Here is a 26,471-nt window from a genome sequence, read left to right as displayed (position 1 = left end):
CATTACTCCGATTTTGATTTTCACCCACATCATGTCCCACAATGTATGGTTGTAACTTCCATATCTTTCTTAAGACAAAGGGTTCATTAGCATTCTGATGACTTCCGGTTTAGAAATAGTTCCTTAGTTAAGGTAATCAGGCCAAGATTAACTCAGTCAAAGATAATATGTTAATATTGTGCATGATCAGAAATATGCCTATCGGACAAACAGTGGCCTCATAGCATAGAAATATCAGCACGTCATACAGGGATGTGTGCAGCACGGTTAAGCTTTGACTACAATACTCACGTGGCCTCATGAGGGTTGGAAATATATCCACATGTGGGGAAAGTACCTGATGGAAAGTATGAAGTAACAGTTTGGACTGTACTGTACAGTCAGAAAAGACAAGCTATTACAACTTTAGAACCGACCGGATTAAAGGCTGAACTAAGCCAAGGATAAGTATCATCTTTGGATATTTTATGATTTTATATGTAAATTATGTTATGATTACACAATAAGAACACTGTTTACGAAGTTTTAGAAAATGTACTCATGAAGACAATCTTTGCTGGTGATTGGAGGTCTTTATCGCTCTTTGGTGCTCTTTATAAATATACAGTATATAATAAATATACAGTATATAATAAATAGAATCTTCTTCCTTTCATTCTTAGTTTTGTTGTGTTGATTTTGAAGATTTCATTCAAATGAATATAATACAATATAGTATATATTAGAGCAGAGGTCTTCAACGTTTTTCAAGCCAAGGTCCCCCAAACCGATGGCGAGGTGGAGCAGGGACCCCCTATTCTACTTAGTTTGGTCCGCCATCTTTTATTTTTGAGCTTCACGCTCTTTAGACGTGAGCATAAACGCGATCTGATTGGTTGGTGCCTGCGCTGTCGTATTCGCATGAAAGGAGCAGTGAGTGAACCGGTGCACCGCTTGAGAGCTGCTGAGGGAAGATGAATGTCTGTGTGCTGCGGACTGACAGATAAAGTCTTCTCCATCAATTTATCCGCTCGCTTCAATATGTTGGATTCATGTTAATGTGTATTTAAAGACCATAAATACAATTCTGATTCTGAAGACATTTACATTTGTGGGGGAAAAAAATGTTTTAAAAAATTGTCTTATCAACCAAAAATTTCGCGACCCCCCTGCAGTACCTTCGCGGACCCCCTGTTAAAGACCTCTGTATTAGAGGAATATAATAAGTCATGTTCACTTCCCGTCCATAAAGTCCGTGATCATCCCTCCCATTACTTTCATCGGGCGGTCAGCGTGACGTCACTGGTCTCTGGAGGAGGGGGGGGGGCAGGTGAGAGCGTCGCTTCCTCTCTGCTCTCAGAGACGCGGCGCGCGCGGTGGAGTAGCGGAGCGCAGCCATGGGGAAGCTTCAACAATTTGATATCACTTTTGCCAACAACAAGGTGGTTTACAGCCCGGGAGAGTCCGTCAGCGGGACCGTGAAGATACGAACCGGCCACCCGCTGCACTACAAAGGTAAGCTCACCTTCAGCAGTGTATTCAACAGGGGGGGGGGTTGAGCGGGGGGGCGCGCGCCGCCAGCGTGTCTCCGCTCGGTCCGGTGGAGCGCGCGCCGCAGGCTCGATGTAGATAAACTTTTCTTCCAGGAAGCACGAGGGACTCAAGCACCAGCTGCGGTTCCGCATGGACGGTGTGGTGGTGTTGTTGGGGGCGGTGTGGCGGTGGTGGTGGTGGTGGTGTTGTTGGGGGGGGGGGCATTGCGGATACAAGCTTAACATGAGGAGGTGCTGCGCCGTGGAAGGCGGGTGGTCTTTGTGGTGCCGTGACAGACGTCCAGGTTCTTAAGAAACGATACTTCCACGTTTCCCTTTTCCACCCAACCCTTTAAATTGTTTGGATGGGATGTTGTTTAGAACCACACTTGTTTTGCTCCATCAAAACGTCCTTTTCATATTTTTTCGGTGTGAAATCCAAACTTCCGATGTCATCGTCTGAGACAAAGTTGTGGGAGTCGCTAAGAATGAAGAGTTAAAAGAAGGTTACGGTGGAGAACAGCTTCTTGGAGTTGACATGGAGGAAAGCTAGCCAAAGAATCTATTGTATGTAAGCAATCATTGTGTGGATTATTGTCTTATAATAACAGGGGCTGCATCCGCATTAAATAAGGGCTCTTCCTCAAAGCTATGCTACTGACAAGGACACTAAATAGAGAGTGAAATGCAAGCGACATCACGTAGAGGAACAACCTTTCATTTCATTATGGTTGGATGTGAAGAAAATAGCAGGTTTTTCAGGTTCATTTAACAACGTGCACATGGCCGACCTGAGGCAGGTGGCCTACAGCAGAGGTCAGAACTCCCGCTGAGCTCCGTTACCCTGTGAGGTCACACGTGAGACCGCACCTGACACCCGGCGGGCTAAACGCCGCCCTGGTAGCTTAGAGACGGCATGGAGGGCTCCTCGGAGTCAAGTGCACAGGTCCAGACTCACACAAGCACAACACACACATTCACTGGTGGTTTGCTTCTGTTTTCACACCATCCCACCTGCGGCACAGTGTGTACAACCAAAGTGGGCTCTGAAGGCTCTGCACTCTGACGGATGCTTGGATACAAATACATCACCTCAAATGTAGTGTTTTTAAATTTGTATGTAGATGAAGCTATAAATGGACTTTAAGATAAATTATACTTTATTAGCAGTGAACAACTATTTGCTATTTAAATATGTAATGCAAATAAAAGCTGTGCTGCGTGATTAGACCTTTTATGATTTGTTGTTTTACATCTTAAACCATTCCTTGTGTTCTCTAACGTGATGTTAAAAGACATGAATGCCCGTTTTTACAGGTTATTTACAGGGTTGTGTTGTTTCGGACCCAGATGGGAGTCCTTCACTCACAGCTTTCAGCCTGCCTGTTAATGTATAATAAATGCTGAGGATGCATTATGTGTTGAGTGACATCACCCCTCTCCATGATCGCATCAATCAGACGGCCTGAATCATGGTGAAGCAGGGAAATGTGTGCTTTGTGCGAGAGTGAGGGGGGTTTCCTGTTTGTGTATCTTGAGGAAAGCATACAAAGGAGTTAATGCTTTAAATCTGGTTGCCGACCAAATTCATTTTCTACATTTATTAATAATTTGACGACCAAGATCAGGTCAGATGATAATTCATAGACTGAACACAAGAGGACCAAACTAATGGATATCTATCAATACAAACATCAATCAACCTCACGAAGGATGATTTTCCATCCCAGCAGAGCAGTAAATAAACTGTCACAGTCCAGTCAGACTTTGTTCTGATTATTTAAATTAAAATATATTTTCAATTAAGAATAAATCACATAGACCCATACGAAACCAGTTTAAACCATCATGTAATTTACCTGATGAAATGACATATCGCGATAGAATGGGCCTGATGTTGTTCCCGTCCCACCTTCCCATTTCTCTTCCATTAAGAGGTCGACAGTCTTTGGCAGTCAGTTTTAATAGCGGCCATTTCTTGCCAGAAATGTGCAGGGACCTGAAGACACGCTCAGATATTTCACCAAAGAGAGCAGCCCTGTTTTTAGAGGAGGAAAGCTAGCGAGGTGTTACAGGGGGCTGTAAAGTTTAGTGTTTTTGTCCTCTATGTATGTGTTTGTGTCTTGGCCGATGAGACACATCGTATACGTCACATAGATTGTTGAAGGAGATGTTTTAGGTGTTTTATTTACATTGCATTGTGAGTCATTGTCAGTCGCATTGTGTAAATTGTTACCAAGTCTGTTATCATGCAATAAAGACAGAAGGGTACTAAACAGATATAAATTCCCAGAGTCGCTGAATATCGTAGAGGCCAAACTCGGCGCCTCACTATATTATTGATGATGGAAACCATTAGACAGCATTGCTATTGATCAGCTTCCTCTCAAAGACGGTTGTTAAGCAGCTACTTTATAACCTTTATTAGACATTTTGTTCATAAAACATTATATTCTGTAACACGTGATTTCCAACCATGGCAATGGTCAATGTCAGTGCAGAAAAGAGTTTGTCCTTTATTTAGCAAAGGAAAAGGCCAAGATGCTGTCTGGCATTCTTGCTGGAAACTATTATTGTCTGTTGGGCCATATCAGCATTATTGGCCACCACTCCGGACTGAACTGTCTCAACCATTGGAGGGATTGCTGACATTCCATCCATGGTTCCCAAGTGGGTAAAAATTCCTCATTTATCTTGTAATGCCCTCCATCATCAGCGCTTTCTCAATCAACTCCATGGTCTGCTGTTGATTTGGGGGTATCAGGGGATCCCTGAGCCTAGCAGGTGACCTGATGCACACCATTTAGACTCAGTGTCTCAGCCTGTATGAACGTCTTATGTCATGTGGAACCTGCCTGTGGACTCATGTACAGTCCTCGTGACTCATCAATGGAAAGCACCTTATCGCAGAGGTCAATTGAGCAGAAAACGAATCCCCTGGAGCAAAAGTCCACTTGGTCAAACTTCCTTCCTGTCCTTTTTCTTTTTATCTCTGTAGTGTGTTGAGGTAAACTTTGAGGTGCAGGCGAGTGTAGGTAGGAGCTTACAGGCGTGTGGTTGTTTTTGTGTCTCAGATGGAGCCTCGCTAAGCTTTCAGCAAAGCAGAAACCCAAACATTCACTGTAAGTTACCCAATCATTGACTGTGGGGATACAAACCATCGGCTCTGTGTACACAATACTAGACGTCCCCTTTAGTTCACACCAAACCGGCCACAGTTATGTGTACGCGTGCACACACAAACAAACACGCACACACACTCAGGATTGTGTTTTGTGAGTCACGTGGTGAGAGTCATGTTTTTTCCAGGTAATGCTTCAGTGCGTAGTCAGATGATTAATTACTCGTCATGTTACTCCTTGTTTTAGTCAAAATGCCACTTGAATTAATACCTTTTGGTATTCTTCCATGGCTGAGGGTCAAATGTTTGTTCGATCCTGGGCAGGTCACGTCCTGTTCGCACAGCAACGAGCAGTTCAAACAATCTATTAAAGACCGCTTCTCAAAGGGCAACCACGTGAGTGATTAATACTCAGTGGGTTTTGGTCACCTCGGCCATGCCTTTCTTTGACTTTAGAACAATTGTATTCAAGTGCATTTCTTTACAAGGAGTACTTTTGCAAGTATCCACAGCGTCCTCAGGATCAGGAATCAGGAATCAGGAAACATTTATTAGCCAAAATATGTCAAACATACAAGGAATTTGTCTTGGCGGTTAGTGCGCGACAGTAGACAGACAAGACAACAGTGCACAAGTAATAAAATAAAGTGGAATGAAATGAAATCCAACCGGGTTTACAGACTGCATTTGCTGTTAGTAAAAAATAACACCTAATTCGGTGTGTAAACTTGCAAACGCCTGTATCAATAAAGGTCTATGATTCTGTTACGGAAATGTATTCCAGGTTATCAAGTAGTTTGGGTTAACCGCACCGTGCACGTGCATGCATGTAGCTGTGGAGTGCACGCTCCTCTGAAATACTCAGCAGGAAAAGGATGACATCGAAGCAGAAGGACAACAACGAATGAAAACATGTACTGCAGTATTATCCGTCCATCCGTCAATGCTTTAGCACCCTGGAGGCAAACACTCGGAGCAAACTGAAAGTGACATGAAAGTCAATGAATTTGATCTGGCAGCAGGACATCCCTGCAGGACAGGCGCCTGGGTGTGTGATGACATCATCGCTCCGAGGGCAGCTGATGTGAAGAAGCGTCTGTAAGGTAGATGAGCTGCAGTGAGACATCCTGAGGACGGCCTTTTTACACATCAGCCTTTAAGTAGTTTTAAGTCAACAGGATGAATAATGTTTCAAAAAGTTAAACGTGTCAACAGCTGATATTTTCCTACTCCTACCCCTGGTACTAATACTACTTGTGTGACAACCAGTACTACTACTATGTGCTACTGGACTACTAATGGTACTACTACTTCTACCACTACTACAGCACTACTGGTACAACCCCCATTACCAGTGCTACTACTTTTACTCTGCAACTGTTACTACTGCAGGTATTACCGGTGGTTATGCCACCAACGATAACACTACTTATAATAGTAAAAGGTACCACATTTTATTGAAAAGACATGTAACTTGGTCATTTAATTCAAAAGGTGACACAAAAGAGAAAGTATTATGTCCGTATAACTCTAATTCATATTGGCTTCAACTTTGGTTTGAAAGGCTGTTGAAACGTTTTGATATTTGATGGATACTTCTTCACAGTAGTGGATTTCTGTCGTCTGTTTTTTAATGTTCTTAGAGAGCTGCTAACCATAAACGTTCATGTACTGTCTGAATGAATCATTTTGAACTGGAGGGTTTTTGTTCCCTCTTGGCTGTCTTTTGTTTGGAACGTGCCATATGATTACTCAGTGTGACGGAGAGTTAATGGTGACTCCAGTATCTCGGCTTCCCTTCTGTGTGGGCGGCTGGCATCGATCTCCATGTTCAGTACTTCATCGGTCTGAGCACTAAGCCCATAAAATTGGTGCTGTAAGCTGGACATCTTGGCACCTGCTGACAAACTATCCTCTGACCCCTCGTACCAGCCGGGCCTCACCAACAAGGCTGCTTATTTGAGTCTATCATGAGAGGATTCTGTCTCATTCACCTGATAAGCACAACCCCCCCCCCCCCCCCCCCCCCTTTCACTCCCCCTCTTCCTTTCCATAAAAAGCTGTCCTACTTCCTCTGCTTTGTCAAACAAATTTGCAGGGAGGATGTCGCTCTTTGTGGAGAAGTGGAACACAACATTGATAAGCTCCAACAGAAAAGCTAAAGATAGAAGTTCTTCATCAACTGGGAGATAAGAAGTTGGTGTGTGGCTGTGCTGGTGTGTTGTTACGGGGTGGGGTCAGGCCGCCCCGCGAGCCGATCCGAATGGTGAGCCGCAAAGCCTCCAGCCGCCTTTGTCTCTCGTAGTTTTGCTTTTAAGATGCATTGTCATTCGTCTCGTTAGCAGCGACATCAGCATCTGTTTTTAGCAAACAGCCTCTCGCACTACCTGCTAGACAGCCCAACACATAAAACAGATAGTAGCTAAAGAACCAGATGTTTGTTACGCCATTTGTGGATTATTCTGACCCAAGAGGCCAAAAATCCCGAAAGCTTTAACTTTTGGTGAACTATTGCGCAATAAAAAAGACGTCATAAACCTAAATACAGCAGAGAAGCAGTGTGTGATATTTACCAAGAGGGCTGAGGAGTTTCTGTGTGTGTGAAGTCAGGCATCAACAAACTCACTGGCGGACACACAGATTAAGTCTTTTATAGCACGTATTTAGAGGTGAACCCGTATGTGTGTTTGCGTGCGTGTTTGGTTCAACCTTTGAGCAGCCGTGAGAGGTTTCAACCCTCGTTTTATCTTCCTCCCGCAATGCTGCTAATCCTCCATCGACCGCTCCCTCCTTACATACATTTTTTTAGACAAAGTTCTTTTGTCACAGCTGATAATAATTCTATCATGGGACATGTGCTTCCATTGAAGTTGGAGATGATGATCGGAAAGATGTCTGCTTGGTTTACCAAACACAGGTATGAGCTTCAAATGAACAGCGCCTTCATCTTAACCAAGGCAACGTGCCCTTGAGCAAGGCACATATGTCGTCACCCGGGTCTCCTTGCAAGATCTCGCACCATCTCAATCATTCACATCGCTCATGACGTCCACCTTAATTGTCCGGTTGAGAAAGCTCGCTTTGCCTGAAAACGATAGTTTGTGGTGTTTCCGGTCTTTTTTCGGCGATCGCCACCGAGCTAAAAACTGAAATGTCAACTAACGGTCTCGCAAAATCTAACCTGTTACTTTGAGTGCGCAGTGATATGGAACGCTCCTGTCAATGTGAACAGCAACTCGATAATGTACACCACTCACTCTTAACCAATCAGAAGGCTGGATTTCATCTACCCGTATTATAAATTATGGTTTATGTCCAGCAGCCAGATCAGATCGGACCAATCGGTGTCCTGTGAGGAGCTAGCGGCTGCTGGGTGGGCGTGACAACGCGGTGAGGAGAATTCTTGCTCTACGTAAACAGCTGCTGACATGGCAACAAAGTGAGAAGAAATCTGGGATTATAATAAAATAAGAGTGGGTTTGCTTCTTCCTGAGTCCCCAACAGACGACCAGCAGCTTTTGTTGTTGAACCAGTTACGCCTATAAACAGGTCGCTCATGACATGTTCAGAACTCGTAATCTATAATCTGTGTCAGCCTCCTTTAAACTTTGGGTGTAGCTCATGACATCATGATGCTTGTCTGTGTAGTCCTGAATGTCCCTAATAACACAGTTAGCAGTTCGAACACACCCTCATCATAAAATCATCTGTGGCGTTTCCATCGAGATGGAGTGTGCAGGGGTCTGAAGGTCGCTGCTGATACTAAATGACCAATCTCCATAAGATTGATGTCTGCAGCTTTCCCCAGAGTAAATATCTCTTTGGTGATCATAATTGTCATGGTTAGACCATTAGTTTTCATCATTCTGATCTCAAATTGATGTTTTTATAAATATGACAGGTCCTGAATCAAGCTGCTTTGTATCTGTTACCAGTACAGTGAGATCAGGTCAACTAAAAACATTGCTGATTACCACAGCGGAGAATCCGATCCTTGAATGTAGCACTCTGCCGACATGGATACCATCAAAAGCTATCGTAAGCTGGCACAGAGGAAGAGTTTACACAGTGTTTCATTGTCAGAACAATGAAATAGAAGAAATAGCCGGAGAATAAAATGGTACATTCCCCTTTTGCTTGCTGCGGGATAATGAGAGCCGGTTTGTTATGTAGCTGCTAAACGTGTTGCTGCCCTGGAAAGTGAATGCAGAGAGAATAGAGGATGCAGGTTTCTCTTTCCAGCGCCGTGAAATGTGTTTTTCAGAGTGCAGATTACACGTCTGCTGGTGGTTCCTATGATGTAGCCACTGCATGGATTAGCCTCTTTTACGTGCATGCAAACTCACTCTGGGATTTTGTGTGGGCTGGACATGCAGATGAGCAAGCACTCTAAACTCACACACACGCAACCACCAACATCATTAAGTGTTGTATACACAGGCAGGTCGGTGATTCAATGCACACCCAGCTGGGTGTGGAATCATTGTTACAGTTGTGCAATGTCCAAGTAGTCTTTTTAATTAGATTCCTTTATGGCTGCCAAAATTGAGCAGACTTCATCCTGTTAGCAACACTTATATGCAATATTTGAAAATAATATCAGGGATAGGAAAATGTAGAATGCTATTTTTTTTGTATGATAAAAAAAACAGCTCAATGCACAATGCATTTCAAAATGTGTGATTAATTAGTTTGTTTTTTTCTGTTGACAGCCCTAATAATGATGCATGTTATGAATATTTCCTCTTTATAGAGGTACCCTAATATTCAATGCTAAAACATTCAAAGAAATTGAATATAATTCAAATATAAATAAAACCTCTCAAAATGTAGAATGCATTTGATTGGCCTCTTTATTGGCCTCCATGCACAGATGCTCCAAATGAACATTTAAAATCTGTACTGTACTACCTGAATTTCTCTCTGCTTCTGCTTTGATCGTTGAAAAGTTACAATCATTACATGTCATTTAGCTGACGTTTTTATCCAAAGCGACTTACAATAAGTGCATTCAACCATAGGGATACAAACTCAGAAGAACAAGAAACAAGAGTGCAATTTCCTCAAATAAGCCAATTCACAGCTAGATAAGTGGCGTTACAAGTACAATTTAAGTGCTACAATTTGTTTTGTCTTTTAACAAATTCGCATTTTTAACAAATTTCGAACAAAATCGCTGGCAGGAAGCCGTGAATTCACTTTCTCTTCCTCTCACTGAGGCCTTTCAGCCAGCCGCCGGTTAAACAGAAAGGTAACAAGTCTGAATGAAACCGGCTCCAGTCTGCAGCGAGCGCCAGGAGTAATAGATCATCAGGTCGCTGCGTTCGACACATCTCACTGACCAGCATCACAAAGAACATGAGCGAGGGAGATGTTGGCGATGAGAGAGGGACTAATTGTTTGCAGCGCCTAAAGAATTAATAAGGTAGTGAAGGTAGCGTCGGATTACTCGGCTGCTCAGTACAAAGTGAAGGCTGTGAGCTCCTGGCTTTGTGGACGAGATGAACTCCACTTTGTTCTTGACAAAGGCTCTTAGAAACATTCAGGGGCCAGAGGGTCAGTGGTTCCTGGTGCGTTTTTGTTCCCCGTCCTTCACGGCTTTCTCGTCCTCTTCTTGAAAACCTCCTCTGTTTGAGTTCTGAACTCTACCGTTGCGGTCCATTGTCATATCTGCACCCCTTACATTCAGAACCAAACCGTCAGGCTAATTAATCAAATTCTTTTCAGCATCACGCCTCCAACGGATGTCTGAAGCAAAAGCGCTGCGTCACCCTACAGGTTTTCTACATTCCACCAGAGCATCTCTTAAACCAGTCCAGTCTTATGGGACGGGCGCTGCTACGGGAGTGTTTCCCGAGCGCCAATCAATTCACGTAATTCAGACTCCTGACCCACTGACGGAGTCCTAGTGGCCGCGGCTCTTTCTCTGGTGTGTTGTGTCCAGGAGGTCGGGGGTTTCCTCTTTCTGCTTTTCAGACAAACTGAGGCTCCTTTGTGCTCCCCAGCCATTAGCTGGAGCAGGACTTGGTGTAATCAGGGTAAATAAGGAACTGATATTATCGCTGATGTATTAACAAGCATACATCGACTCTCCCGGATGCCCCTCCCCCCTCACCCTCCGCCCCCCATCACCCTCTACATGCTGACTCAAGTTCTAACGTAATGCTTTTATCCCACAGACACAGTTGGGGCTTTTTTTTCCTCCTGAAGAAGTTCAACAGTTGTTGTAGAAGTATTCTTGTCACTGTGAGAAAAATGTTTTGCCAACTGAATATTTGGTAAAGAAACTTAATCACGCACGTAGCTGCTCTTTGTTTGGAAAATTGCATGACAAAGCAAAGTTATTGCGTAACCGGCGCATACTTTCAGGCAAGAATGCCCTCGAGGTTAAAATGCCTGAGAACATATGGCTCCAGCAGGGAGAATTAGATCTACATCTTTAAGATATTATTATTGGCATAAGGCAGGACACCAAGTTCAAGCACCCAGGACTAAATGGCAACTGAATCTGACCCCAACATGGGTTAAACTGACTCGCATTGTAATTGGCCTTGATAATTGGAAAATGTAGATTAACCAAACCTAAATACTGTTTTTGGTTCCCACCTAAATGTATCAATTGCAACCAAAACCGGCATGAATGTCCGGTCCGGATATCAATCTTCTCCCGCTGATTCTTATAATACTTTTTACCGCTTTACTTTTTAAAGATTTACCGCTTTACTGCACTGCAGACAGTATTTCACCGATGTGTAAGAACACAGTGACCTCTTCATTAGAACACGTTTGAGCAGTCATGTCGAGGCAGGCAGATCTTGAAACGCCACGGATCACATCTTCTCTCTCGGGTTGTCCGCCCACACAGTCTGCTTCGTAAAATCAAAGTAGTAGCAGTGCCTGGATCATCTCCGCCTACAGCCACTCTCAGTGAACCTTGCAGTGGACCTGGATGGACTCCAGTGTGTTTGGCTGAGTCAGAGCTGTGCCGCTGGCTTCCCTCTTACTACCCGGGGGTCAGTTTCTCCCTCGGGCTGTGGTTCATCTTGTGGAGGGCTGGCAAAGATCCTGCTACACACTGCTGGTGCTTCACAAAACCAAACCAATCTCCTTCATCTGAGTTTGCTCTGATCGTAGCATGAATCACATAATCGAGTCAACTGTTTTTAAGGTTTTGTTCTTTGATGCATTTGAGCCGTTAGTGACGGATTGCAGGAGACATTTATCACACATTATCAGTACATTGACTATATTTGTGAAGACAAATTTGAAAAAAGAAAGCACTGTTTATTGACAATGGGTTTCACGCTGGCCTGTCCGAGCTGCAAAATGTTCCAAAGAGGAAATGAAATATATAAAATCTGCTTTGGTGTAGATACACCGGCCGGTGTTAGTGCTATTCACTATTCACTATTACATTCCTCCACCCCACCAGCCTGCCCACTGAGCATAGCCTCCCAAACAACTTCTCTATCGCTGGTTCGCATCAGAATTCACTCATGAGATCAGAGTGCGTCCGGCCCCATGCGACTGTGTAGCGGCCGGCCCATTATTCAGCCTCCTCTTATGACACAACTCTTTTCAACCCTAATCAGCTCCTCCTGCCGGGGATATTAACAGATTACCTCTCCGCTGACCTTCCATCGTCCACAGCTGTAAACATTATCGGTAGTGGCTCCGTTTTCCATTACATCTGTGTGCTTAACCGCTCTACTGTTGCCTCTGTGAAGTGTGAGCTAAAGCTGTTAATGTTTAGCATTATTCCACAGCGAGCAGGAGGCAGATGGCTGCAGGAGCAGATTGCAGGGTTTAGTTAATGAGCAGATAAACCTGCTGAAGGGAACCGCTCAGCTTTGTGTTTTGTGAGATGCAGATTTTGGTTCTTGTTTTTATCGGCAGAGGTTACTCCCTCTTCCACCAAACCGGGCCAAGAGTCGTGCCGGTGTGGAGGGCCAAGCCATCTGCCCCAGAGAGGGGGGAGGGATGGGGGAGAGATGGGGGGGTACCGTCACACAGGTTTGGCAGACATTTTGTTTCTGCTCTGTATCACGTCCCTGTTTGTGATGGCGCATTGGTGCATATCAATGAGCTGTCTGACGATGGGATGCAAAGGATGTTTGCATCAACTTAATGTTGAGCATTTTTCAATTTCAAATAATTTGATCTCCATTGACGACTCCTCTTTGGTTCACACTGAAATAACTAAAAAAAAACACCAAATGGCAGGTTTGCATTTTTGGCTGTTTCTTAAGTATCTCAACAATTTTACACTTTTTCTTCTAGTCCAAATAACTGCAGTAGCAATGACAAAGTAATGGCATCCTCATCAGCCCTCGGCTGTACTTTTTCATGCTAAGCACATCATCCCTGCTAAACACAAAAGGAAAGAAAAGCAGAGGTCAAATACAGGCCACTAAAATATTTGGAACAACGCTTTGCCATATCTGCCTATCTGTACTACTGAGGCTGGGACCGTTTAATCCTCTAGTTTCTCTCACAGTTGTGTGTCTGTGTGTGTGCTTGCGTGCATGCAATTGTGGTCATGTGCGCAGACAGAGAGATTTCATTTCCTCACAGACAGATCAACAGCAGAGAGATCAACAGACAGACAAGATGGATACAGAGAGGAGGGTGATACAGAAAGAGAGATAGAGGCTGCACAGCTCGGCCCTCTCTTACCAAGCAGGATTTTGGGGTTGGTGAAGGTAACTCTGAGGCTAACGATGGATTTATAATCCCATGATGGTGATTCATTTCTAATCCAGGTAGACCGCCACGCTACATTCCAAGGGATTTATAACCTGTGCGGGAACACAGACTCCGGGCAACTACAACACTATCGACAAATATGAAAAAGCTCGGCAACACAGTATAAAAACTAATTTGTCATATCTAGAAATGATTGCTGGCCAAAAATGTGTACAAAAGTGTGGATTAGTAAATTTATATCCTAATATCACTCCCCCCATCTAAGAGCACAAGAGATCTAACTATTAATGTATTCCCTGTGTTGTTTCTACAGCTTATTAAACAAACACTAGTTTCAGATCTGTATTCGGTTTCAGAACTGAAAAAGTCCGATAGGTGCTTATCTAATTAGCCTAGTCAGCCTATTTGTTTGTAAAATATGCCGCTCTTCGACTTGTCCGTGTGACTTGTCCTTGTAACGTCAACACGCTCATATCCTGAGGGAGAAACTCCTGGGTTTCTTTACAGAGTTGTTGACCTCTGTGCACGTTAGTTGAGTCAGATAACACAACGATACCCTGGGTATGTCAGGCCCCCACAGGGCTGCTAACACTGCTCACTCAGCTGGGCACTGATGTCTGACATGCAACATCTCCAGGACCAGTGGGAAAGAAAGTTATTCTCGATCCATTCTCGAATCAAGTTGCATCACTCTGCATTTGACAAACAGTCGGTATTGTTCCTTCACCTCTTTAGTTTTACTGCCGCTTCCTGATAAGTTACAGCTCCTCCTCCTCCATCTGCTGACTGAAACTCCATTCGCTGCCTGTTGTGATTATTAACCACAGGTGAATGCACACGACCAGCACTGGAGGCCTGTGATGATTAAGTGAGATAGTGAGTGTGTATTGTGCTGGCCGTGGCCAAACTGACTGAATTTACATGAGACGACTTTCCTCTTTCTAAATAAAATGAATGCGATGGTTGTCATGGAAATGTTGCCATGCTCAAGAGTTGGAAACCCCCAAAACTGTTAGGAGCAGTTTGACAAACAAAACAGTTTACTGGACGAGTTCTCCAAAAGGTGCAAACATTGAAGCATTATGTTATTCAGGCAAAAGACGAGCGGTGACCCCTTTTCTCTCCTCTCTCCACAGCCATCAAGGTGAACTGTCACGGCTCATGTGGGATCTCCAACAAACTGAACGACGCCTCGTGGGCTCTGGAGGAGCAGTACTTCAACCGCACGGTCTCGCTTGCCGACAGAGGTGATGAGAGTAAAAGCACGATGCTTTAGCCTTTCTGCTGGTTGTCCTATATTGACGCATAGGAGCATTAATGGCATCCATAATGTTCAGGCTTTGCTGCACTTTTTCATTCTATGATTGTAAGAATCACATGACGTTTTTCCTATTTGGTTGCATAGAAGTTCAGTTAAACTGGTCTAAAACGAGTTGTCCTTTAACAGTAAAGCACTTCACCTCTGTGTTACTGTACAGAATCTCAGCTTACATCCTACAATGTCAGCCCTCTTATCGTGTGACTGAAAGCCTCATTTGGTTTCGGGGGAATCTGCTGCAACAGGCTTAATCTCACAAAGGCCGCAGCAGGTTTTTAGCAGCCGTGTCTGAGGACTGAAAGTCTCAATCAGTCCGAGTAGCAGTCCCCTGCAGTCTTGCTCCAGCCAACCTCTCCGCACGCCGCCCCTCTGAGATGAGACGTGGTCTGCAGTGTCTGATCCACAGAGGACGGCTCTTATGTTTCGTCCACCTGTCTCTGGGTCCCATCCGGCCCTGCTTGCACGCTTCCTGCCCGGCCGCGGAAGCGAGGGCTTACAGGACCTTTTGTTGTGAGGGCTGTCTTCCATCTTTTCTATTGGTTGCTGCCCACGGTCAGAAGCTGAAATGTGCTTAGCGTGCATGAAATGTGTTGTAAATGCAAATCCCACAGAGGGACTTAATGGAGCGTGAAGTGCATGCAGGTGGAAACACAGAGAAGCACGTCAATGTTTAACGTTCAGGACGGTGCCTCAACAGTATACACATATATATATATATATATATATATATATATATATATATATATATATATATATATATATATATATATATGCATTTATGCTACTTCAGTTGGCACATGTATGACACTTTTCTAGTTAAGTGGCATACTATAAATTTACAGAAAAAATATGACAGAGTAAACTACCATTATGTGCTTAAATTAGCTTGACCAGATGTTTGTTAATACATCAGTTTAAATAATTCAATAATATAAATGAATAATATGTATGTACTGGGGCTGAATGCAACACATAGACTTCACAAGATTTCACAGAGATTGTCTCATTTTTTACAAACAGGAATGTATAGCATCTATTTTAGATTGGACATGGACACGTAGCAACCAATGACACGGTTATTACTAAAACTGAAGATATGTTGCATTGTAGATACTATACATGTCTATATTACCATCGTGAAGTTAAATATTCCTTGTCAGACAACAACATACATTTTTGCTCCGGAGGAGCTCCTTTGCTCCTCCGTTGTTTTTTCAACTTTTTAAAACAATGGAGAATTTTCCTTTCTTTTGTAGAAATTAATTTGTCAAAGTTAATCCTTTTTGTATTGACATTAAAAATCAGGTATTGTTTCAGGTTTAGTCTTAACAATTCTAAAGAGAACCAAACTGTCAAACAAATTCAAATTTCATCTGACATTTAGCTGTTGGTTTCTTCCTTATACAACAGTGTTGAAAAATATAATGTTTGAGCAATTTTTAATTGTATTATTTCATCATCAAAGGAGTTAATGGTATAATGGTTACCTTCCTTGAAAATATTCCTGAAAAAGTCCTGCTTATCCAACTTCAGATAATCACACCGAAACATCTGTTCACACCTTTTAGAGAACTCATGCTAAGAATGCCAAGATAATTATCCGTGTTCAAACAGTCTGACCCAGTTATTATGGCACCACAATAAATCTAAACTGATCATTAAAGTAATTACAAATCATCATCCTGGACCATGAGCATCAACACCAGGAACAAATGCTCCCCCTGTCTGTCCAGTGGAATCTTTTAGTCTTCTATTAGAGTAGTTATTGGTGCTGTGGGTAAAACGGGATTAACATTAGACTAAAAGGATGCTCTAATCTGGTGCTGTGGTTAAGAAAATCTACTGTATTTCTGCTCCCTCGTCCCAATTTCTTGCCTCTTTTTACAAGGCTCTTGTTGTGTAAGATTTTGCACAGACAATCAGTAAATAAGAAAAAGGTTGAGTCAAATATGTCTTTCCTTGTTCGTTGTTTATTTCCTTGCAAGGGAAAAAAGGTCACAACAGCAACATGCTCAGTAAACTGCCACGAACCTTCCTCCTCTCACAACGGGGCCTGGCACTTCTTATACAAACAGGTGGCCTCCAAGCCAGACACAACAAGTTGTGTGTCTACAGCCAGAAGACTGGCATCATGTCTACGGGTGGGAATCTCTTGGCACCTCACGATTCGATTCCGATTCAGAGGTCAACGATTCGATTCTAAACCGATTATCGATTCTAAACCGATTATTCATTCTAAACTGATAAAACGATTATCGATGCATCTCGATTTTCTAAATTTTCTCAAATCTGAGTTTGCTACTCAGAGGTTGCTAATCACTTCCTACTTTATTTGATAATTAAAGAAAATCAACAGATGAATTACCTTCTCTATATCACAAATATGATTTTTTATCAACAATGCAAGAACCAATGCAGCTTGCATTTCAACACAATATGGAAGTAGCCTATGTAAAAAAATATTAAACAGATTAATTTTTCTTTTAAATGAAGAAAAAGCTGCTCTTAGTCTCAGACCGGTCCGTATTTGTAAAATACCGGAAAAAAGTCAAAATCTGTGAATATCTTGCCAACTTTCAATACGGATCGACTTTTTGGAGAATCCAAATAATGAGGTAAGATGTGCGCAGGCTCCTCCATAGTTCGGTAAAGTTATTAGATATTTAGATTCAGACTGATGGACCGGTCTGCGAGCTGGACGCATTGCTCTTAATGTGCCGGTAATGATGGTAAATGATGGTTGTAGCTGGTTGTCATCTACGGTCCACTACGATTACCGAAGGGGGGCGTTTGTTTTTTGACAACGTTTTATCTCATAATTTCGATTATCCCCCCCCTTACATTAGTGCGGAAATGGGCTTCTATAGTTGTGTGAATGCATCACTCCAGCCAATCCAAAGACGGGGTTTGTAACCAATGAGGTGTAGAGACCATGTGACTGGCTCCGCCCCCTTACTGTCAAAAAGAAAAACAGCGAGCGCGTAGAAAACACCTTCGAGCGCGAGCAGAGACTAACCTCGCGAGCGAGGAAGTTCACGCTCCGCGAGCGAGCAAATATCTCGCGCAAGACAGACTTTTGCTCGCGCGAGACAGACTTTTTTTTTTTTTTTTTAATTACGATTTTTAACTTTTCTGAATCGAGCCCGAATCCTTCTAGAGTGAATCAAGAGAAATCGAAAAATTGTTCAATGAGACATTTTGAAGGGTTACACACATTTTTTCCATTACACTTTCTACAGTTTAGTATAAAGGTGCTGCACCTGCACAGTGCTGGTTTTGAGCACAATCGCTTCCTCAAGCAGTAAACATGATGCCAATAAATGCACACACACACACACACACACACACACACACACTCATACAATCTGAGGATTTCTCCTCTTAAGCTGAGGCTAACGGGGGGAAACAGTTGTGCCCATGAGGTGAGACATGTTGCTGTCTGGAAGAATTTAATTGGGCTGTCAGATCATCTGGAGAATTAATAAGGTGCTCCCAGAGAGACGGCGATGGAAAGACTCTTATTTGTCCCCCAAGCTCTTCTAATCAACTCAGCTTGGCAAATAAGCAGGTAGAAAGAAATGTTCTTCACAGTGTTTGTGGCTAATGCAATACTTCAAATTTGTGTTGTGCAATTATTGCACCAACATTATTTGCGATAAACGATATTATTGCAATTTTCAGACCATTTTATGCCACTGACAATACAATAACATGACAATATAAGTACACTCTGTCAAAGAAAGAGAATATTTAGAGATCAAAATCGGAATGTGAAAAAAAATACACGCTACATAAATAAAACAAAAACAATTTTTTTTGTGCAGGGCGAAGCATCGGAAGTCCATTTGGACTTATTTATCCTAATTGTCTGTAGATGTCACAAAAAAATAACACTTCATAACACGGTGGGTTCACGCATTCCCTTCACCTGTCAGTGTGCGCGTGTGTGTGCCTATAAGCCCCGCCCCCGCTTTCAACAATGGAAGCAGACAAGAGGACAGCGCGATCGACTAAAATGTTGGTGACGTTCATTCATATGTGAAATGAATATCGCAACCACCAAAAATGATCGCACTCACTTTCATATGTTGTGCGATAAGTCAATATATTGCATATCGCGACTTTGGAGGAGTTTGTTTTATTCCAAAACACCTCTTTGTACTTCAAAGCACTTCCTGTTAAGTTCTTCGGAATGACACATTCTGCTTTACCCGGTAACACAAAGTTATCATACTTTCTTTTTCCTCCTCTTTGTGTTTCTCAGCATGAATTTCTGAAGGCATTTAGTTTGGGACTAAATCTCAAAGCAGGCTGGAGGCGGTGTATATTTTTCTTATTGCTATTTAAACGTCTGAAAAGAACAGTCAGAATGAACTGATGCCTTCAAGTGTTGTCTGTATATCCTCTCTCACACTAGCTCATGTGTTGTTTCATCACCGTGAACTCACACGCTCAATTATACAACACACACCGGCCTGCTGCTGTAAATACTCAATACGTTGCTGAATTTATCAGTCAGTCTGTAGAATGTCTGTACAATTGAACCCTGCTTGGGGTGGATCATTTGACTTTGATGTTAGAACAGAGCAGGAGAATGCACTCGGCCGTGGGTCGATCGCTGCCGGCCCCGCGGTGCATCACTGCTTGCAAATAATCGATTGACTTGGTTGCTGAGAAATGCTCCAACTTTGCCAGCTACACATGTTGTTGCTTCCTCCAACACCGGCCGATTGGTTTCAGTTACTAGTTTCGTTCACTACGAAAGACGTCTCCGCTCAGCCGTCTTTGAACAATGGAGGTGCTTTGTTAAAGGAACTCCATCCCTCTGGGAAAGTAGGGGATCCCCGCAGGGCTTCTACTGCATACTGGGAGATGTGGGAGGTCGAAATAAACACAATCACACACACACACAGAGCCTGAGAAGGTTCACTTTATTCACACCCATAAATGGAATTTAATTTAATTGAGAGACTTCCTCTTTTACAGGAACCCTGGCGGCCGGCGAGCACACCTTCCCCTTCCAGTTTCTCATTCCAGGTGAGTGTGGGAGAAACCCAGGTGACCCGTTTAACTTCATTCCCCCGTGTCGTAATGGTTTTTCATGTCCAGATAACAAACTCCGATCGGAGCATTCAACGTCTGATAACGTGAGACTCCTTTTCCTGTATGTTTGCTCAACCCGAGGCCCATTTGTCAGCCGCACACAGATCCGAGATACCAATGGCGTGTGAAGGATAATGGCAGCGTTAATGTTTAAGAGATCTGGGGAGGGACGTTGCCGACTGTGACTCAGCGTGATGAGTCATCTTTATTCCACATGTCACCTCGCGTACACGCGGCTACGTAGATGGATGCCGAGGGAGCGGTGACCTCACCACGCAAAGTTCAGCGGAACACGCGAGGTTCAAACACGGCGCAGGATCTGTCTGGTATCTTGGGCTCTCTCAGGCGCGGGCTGAAGCGAGGAGAGCGTTGGGTTATTTTTAGTTCCCCCTCCTGTTGTGCAGTCACTGTTTAATTGGTCTTTATGCCCCCATGCTTCTGCCTCCCTCCTCTCAGACATGAGAACATCAGCCCAAGCCGTGTTAAACCATAATGTACTGGTGAGGAGAAACAAACGTGGCCAAATTTAAAGATTTGGGGGGGTTGAAAAAAAATATTTCACAGAAACATAACATTTCAGAAAATATGTTGAATAAAATTGTCCTATGGTTGAATAATCATCTGCCGCGGTTTCATGTCGATATTCATCAGTGGAGGTTTTATACCCTGTTCACCTGAAGTGTGTATTGTGTGGGACTTTAAAATACATACATTACAGAGTTGCTTTGTCAAAAGTATTTTCTCTCTGACATTGAGCCAGAAATATCCAGTTCAGTAGCACTTACATACACCAACCTTTATAGTTTATAATCTCACGGTGCAGAGGTGTTCATACATCAGTCATAGACTCTTCTATACATTTTATTCCAACAAAGATTGTGTTTTTTATGGTTGTTGACAGTATTTTCTAAGAGTGATATAAATAGGTTCTCTGTAAAATTTTCATTGTGACATATTTATTTAAGATATTGCACCATTATTAAATACCACCGAGTATTTAATACAAAACATAATGACTGTATTGATGTAAGTAATCAGCTGTGAACGTTTGGTGGTTTTAAACATTATCACACTATAGCTCGTACGCCCCCTGCTGGTACAGCAGACAGACCCACTGGTCTGTGGTGGAAATAGACTTAAGTCTTTAGGTGAAATGACTCAAGTTTCTACTCATAGACCTTGAAGTTTGTTTAACTGTGCCAGGAAGTGTTTGCACTGGTAGTGCAAACGGTTCAGTTCTGTTTTTTAAAGTAGAAGTGAATCAGTCGACTCCGCTGTGGCAGCTGCAGCAGGTTGTCAACCAGCACATCAGTCCCACTGGGACCCTGCTGGCTATGGATGTGTGCTGGGGGCCATCGTTGATCTAGTTAGTACTTACCATTCACTTGTCAAAGATTCCAGAAGAACAGCAGTGAAATGAGCATTCGTCTGGAGTCGAGGCATCAGATGGTGTTCTGGTGTGTGATCAGTTTTCACTGAGAGAACAAAGAATTCACAGAGACGAGGGATGGGGGCTGAGATGAAGTCAATGCAGGGGCACTTGAATGGATGAATGGGGATGGATGAAATGGTGGATGGCTTCATTCCAAGAGGACATGAGATACATTTAAAGTTGAAAAAAAAACAAGACGAAGAATTGCTGTACTTTGGTGGACGGAGTACTAGAACATTCTACCCTTTGTCGATGATCCTTTTCATATCACCCAAGAATCGTCTTTTTCATACGGACAAACTGAATCATTTGGAATAATCAGTCAGCAGCTGATTCCACAAAGAAAGAAAAATTTCAGCAAAACACACATTTCAAGTCTGAGCTCGGAGGTTTTGGCTGCTGCACTCAATTCGGGGAGCAAGCTGTGCGACAATACGTGTGAACGAGCAGTTCGGTGTGGCGTCTCCGGGGATGATCGGGCTTGTGCTTCAGTCTGCCCTTTGTCAGTCCGTCCACAGCTCGGCCTCGCTGACATTAGCATCTGAATGAGCATCGGGGAGAAAGGGAACACTTTGAGAGAGTGAGAGTGGCTCCGCTTTTGTCCTGACAACAGATTAATCACATTTCTGTAGATTGTGTTTGTGGATTTGTATGCAGATTGTTTGTAGTGGAAGAGGGTACTTTTTTTCCTGCGTTTGAACATTTCTCTCCTGCTCCACTCCTGACTGCAGCAGCCACATTAAGTTTGTATTTTCTGTTCACAGAAATCAGGCTGAAACGCTTTGTGACAGCTACAAAAACACAACACAAAAAAATATGAACTGTTCTCATTGTCAAAGTAACGTGTACAACCTTCTCTTCAGTCGCTGCTCCGACTTCCTTTGAAGGACCCTTTGGGAAGATAATTTACCGCGTGATGGCGGCTATCGACACGCCCCGCTTCTCTAAGGACTACAAAGCCCAGAAGCCCTTCTACCTGCTCAACATGCTCAACCTAAATGAGGTGACAGACATTGACGTAAGTGTTTGCTGCAGAGGTTCACCTCCTTTCACTGCTGATCCAGCCTACCTTCTGCTATTCCGTTCTTCAAAAAGGGTTAGAACTTAATGCAGTAACACGAGGAGGAGAAGGGACGCGTCTCTTGATTTGATCAGCGCTCATCTCGGTCGAGGTTTATTTGATTTGATGGGAGAGCAGGATCTAATTTATCCTCTCCTCAACCTCCTATGTAATACTTGCGCATCATTCACTCTCTTCCCATCATGAATGCCAGATTTTCTCTGATTCTGTGGAACTGCGCAGCAACAGATAATTAGCACACCATCAGCTAATCAGCTAATGAGGCTTTCTTAATCAGCCACAACGCACGAACAAGCGTTTATCCTGCAACTCCGTCTCCGCAGCATCCGAATGAAACTGTGACCACGAAGAAGTTCAGCTACCTCCTGGTGAAGACGGGGACCCTGATGCTGAAATCTGGCAGTGACCTGAGGGGTTACATCCCCGGGCAGGTCATCAAGTTATCCACCGAGATCCACAACAAGTCCGGGAAGGACACTGGATGTGTGCTGGCCAGTCTCGTACAGGTAGATCAGTGAAGATTCACACTCATAAATAGGTTGTTTTTTGACCACCAAAAGGTCTTGCTGCAGTGGGGCAACTTAGGAAATGTTGTCTCGGCTTTCAGGTGCTGAAAAAGAAAATAGATCATAACATCCATGAAGAAAAATAGCATCATGTGGGTCTTTACATCCTTTAATAGGAGCAGTGATTAAAGGATATAAGGATTTTATTATCATTCATGAAACTAGATCCTCAGCGTCGGAGCTCATCAGATCTCTTTATATCTCAAGAAATAGAGCTTTTCTTGATCCATATCAAATAAACTAGAGGAGGGTGAATTGCCCTGATGTCATCATTTCGTCTTTTTGTGTCCGCGCACCAGAAAGTGACCTACAAGACCAAGCGGCCTGTGTTTGACCTGCGGACCATCGCTGAGGTGGAGGGAGCTGGAGTGAAAGCAGGAAAGCATGCGGAGTGGAGGGAGCAGATCATCGTCCCTCCTCTGCCGCAGTCAGCGCTGGCCGGCTGCAGCCTCATAGACATCGACTATTTCATTCGGGTCAGTGTGTTGACGTGTAGAGATGATATTATTGGAAAGACTTATCCTCTGAGATTCCACAGATCATTATCTTCTGAAGCAGTGCAGCATATTTCAAGTGGTAAATAGTCAAATAAAGTAATATACCTTGACAGAACTCTCCTTGTGTCTAATTCCATATCTGCTTCCAATATCAGTAGAGTTTAATGAATGAGAAGAACATCAACACCACTTTATCTCTTAATGTTCAAATGTTAATGGTCTTTAATCACAAATCCCGTTTGTGTTACAGGTGTCCCTGAAGTCCCCGGACGCGGTCGTCACGCTGCCCATCTTCATCGGGAACATCGCGGTCAACTTGTCTCCGTCGAGGCCCGCGCTGCCCCGTCCAGACCTCTGCGGCGCCCCCGGTGCGGCGGGCGTGACGCCGAGTGCTCCGCCCGCGGAGGAGGAGCTGTGTGCAGGCGTCGTGGCCAGTGAGGAGATTCCCACCAAGAGTCACTCGCAGCAGGATCCCTCGGGTCAGCCGGTCACCACGTTCCCCGGTGCCTTCAGCCCGGCGCCGGGTGGAGCCCCGCCTCCCGGCTACAGGCGGCCCGACGCGTCCGCCCCCCTGTTCTGTGTGTCCACCGGGTCCACCATACCCTTCTTCACCGAGGGAGACGTGACTCCTGTCCCCACTTCCTGCTCTCTCATCCTCCCTCCAGAGTACAGCAGCTGCGACTACCCTCATGGTTAGTGAGACATCGGCACACGGACAAACACGTGCGTGCAGGAGCACACAAGATTGCACTTTGGTATAATGGACAGTTCAATATGGATGTCACCCGTAGTTTTAGGGGAATGCTGACAAACCTGCAAATAATCAAACAAATGTCTGTGATGGGTTTCAAAGAGAAAACAGAGCCATTGTTTATGTTATTACGAACGCCGTTGCTTTTACCGCCTTGACAACTCAAAAGTTTTGCTGTCGAAAAAGGTATGAAGTACCCAAAATGCACTGTTTAGTACAGTTGTATTTTTGTTTGATTATAGAACAAAACGTGGTCAGAAAAATGAACATGTTTGTGCTTTTCTGACAAAAGGTTAAATGCCAAAATCCATGAAACCCACGGTGATTGGAGGACTTCAGCCATGTTCCTGACTTTCATTCTTTACTTTGTGTGTTACAGAGCCCCCGCCCACTTACGAGGAAAGCTGCAGTAGCGCCAACCCCAGTTTCAATGGTACAGAGTAGAGAGGAAGCATCGTGGCCCCGACCAACCCCACCTTTCTGCATTCGACACTCTCTGCAGATCAATACCGAGACAAGGACAGAGGATGGACGATAACTCCACGAACACCCCAAAGATTGTGTCTCTCTTCTTCAATCAGTAAAAAGAGAAAAGGAAAAGCGATCTTAACTTATATTGAATATAAGTCCACTTTGTTCTGTCCCATCAGATAGACACGACAGGCGAACGTGACTGTGCCTAACAGAAGTGTTTGGGATCGTCACATAGCATTTTGAACATTCAGTGATTTGTTATGATCCTTTCAAGGGCCGTGGTTAGATCGTTTTAGTTCATCCAAGGAATTTTTGTATCTGTGATGCCTTAAAAGGGATTTTTGAAGAGATCCATCGCTGGCTTTTTGTTGAAGTCTTGCTCCAGTTGTGCACTTGTTTTTGTGGTCCCCCGCTGTCTGTCTGTGTCTCAGCTGTCCTCAACAGCAACACGGCAGAAATGTCTTCATGCTGGATGTCCAAACATAGAACGATAGAACATCTTAATAATACCGGATCCTATACATGTTGGCTTTAAAAATGTATGGGTCTTGGCAACACCATTCAGTCTTTTCTTTATTTAAAACAGAGGTAGACGTAAAAACAGCAATCAAAATAACTTGCTGGAGCTGCTTGCATTGTTTATCTATCATCATGAACAACTGGAAAATTTACAGTTATTGTTACATACAAAAAAATAGTGCTTCTAAGCAAGATAGAATATTGTATATTATTATTATTATTGTTGAACAACCAGCGTGACACTCCATAAAACTGAGAGGTTTTGCTTGGACACCAGTTTTGAATTGAGAGGAGAGCTTATCTGCAGATGAGGTTCCTTCCTCCTGCAGCTGGATGCGGGGACTGCAGTGATGACTCAGTTGTGTTCTGCCCTCTTGTGGTCGTGGCCGGTATGAACTCATATCGAGCTCCCTGCTAAGTGAAAGGCTTCACCAGTCTCTGTTTCCGCAATGCACCGAGTGAGGTGAGATGTTTGAATTGTTGATTGAGCCGAAAGGACAAAATGCGGTCTTAAGACGTGATGCGGCGGTTTGGCGGCGATGTTTCAGTATGAATGTTAATTCCTGTCTGTTGCCTTAACGTCCTTCCTATATATTCAGAAGAGAAAAGCATCAGCGTGACGATATTTGAGCTCCTGACTGCAGACCACGTTGCCAAGTGTTTTCCGGAGTTTGTTTTATGTTGTGGAAGACATCAGCTCCAAGCACAGACAAACCGCTTTAACTGTCAGCCAGACGTCGGCGTCTACATCTTTGGGAGTGCATGCCTTAAACTTGAAATCCTTGATTCTCACCACATATACGGGAGCTTGTGATGGACTTCTCCTCTGTCGCGGCGTTGGGGTGTGCAGCTGTTTCCGGTTTTATTTCCTGTGAACTGTGCTTAGTGCACCTGATGTATACTAAAACTGTGAGGACACTGGACCGTAGGGCTGTTTTTATTCTTGTGTTAGAAAATATGTGCAATTCCTTTCATCTCCAAGGCCTCTGCAGCACCAACTCCCTGAAGGCATGTCACGCTGCCCTCACAGATCCTGGTTCTGTTTAATTATCCTCCATCAAAAGGTACTACAGCTTTATGAAACTCCAATTGTTCTGTGTGTCTTTTGTTTTTCCATCCTTCCCCCCTCACATATTGATGAGTGGTCTGGTTTTGTAATTTTTCTACTTATTAAACTGTTTACAGGTGCGTATGCAGATAATTAAAGTCGCACCTCAATCAGGAAATGTAATATTTCAGCATACAGTGAAGAATCAGGTGTACTGTACAGTATGAAAATAAAGACATAAGACGTGTTTTTGTTTATGTCAACAGTCTGCTTTTTTGTTCTGACACGGAAACATGCTTCCAAAACTATTTTTTCTTACAACAAGGCAGTTAATGCGTCACACA

The 26,471-nt window shown here is 43.6% G+C and overlaps 1 protein-coding gene across 1 annotated transcript; it reads left to right on the top strand.

The window, feature by feature from the left end:
• The first annotated feature begins 449 nt into the window (after positions 1 to 449).
• Positions 450 to 26,390, top strand: arrdc1b (arrestin domain containing 1b). Its single transcript, XM_040198256.2, has 8 exons — positions 450 to 1,494; positions 14,475 to 14,585; positions 19,643 to 19,693; positions 22,055 to 22,209; positions 22,596 to 22,778; positions 23,138 to 23,314; positions 23,586 to 24,027; positions 24,466 to 26,390. Exons 1-8 carry the CDS (start codon positions 1,377 to 1,379, stop codon positions 24,528 to 24,530), a joined length of 1,302 nt encoding a protein of 433 aa, XP_040054190.2. The 5' UTR covers positions 450 to 1,376; the 3' UTR covers positions 24,531 to 26,390.
• The last annotated feature ends 81 nt before the right edge of the window (positions 26,391 to 26,471 follow it).

The sequence above is a fragment of the Gasterosteus aculeatus genome, chromosome 14 (genome assembly GCF_964276395.1).
Source record: "Gasterosteus aculeatus chromosome 14, fGasAcu3.hap1.1, whole genome shotgun sequence".
Taxonomy (NCBI): domain Eukaryota; kingdom Metazoa; phylum Chordata; class Actinopteri; order Perciformes; family Gasterosteidae; genus Gasterosteus; species Gasterosteus aculeatus.
The sequence above is the reverse complement of the archived record's forward strand: the minus strand, read 5'-3'. Positions and strand labels throughout refer to the sequence as shown.

Coding starts and splice junctions, on each gene's coding strand:
- arrdc1b (XM_040198256.2), top strand. CDS start 1,377: ATGGGGAAGCTTCAACAATTTGATATCACTTTTGCCAACAACAAGGTG. Junction 1,495..14,474: donor CCACCCGCTGCACTACAAAG/GTAAGCTCACCT, acceptor CTCTCTCCACAG/CCATCAAGGTGAACTGTCAC. Junction 14,586..19,642: donor GGTCTCGCTTGCCGACAGAG/GTGATGAGAGTA, acceptor CCTCTTTTACAG/GAACCCTGGCGGCCGGCGAG.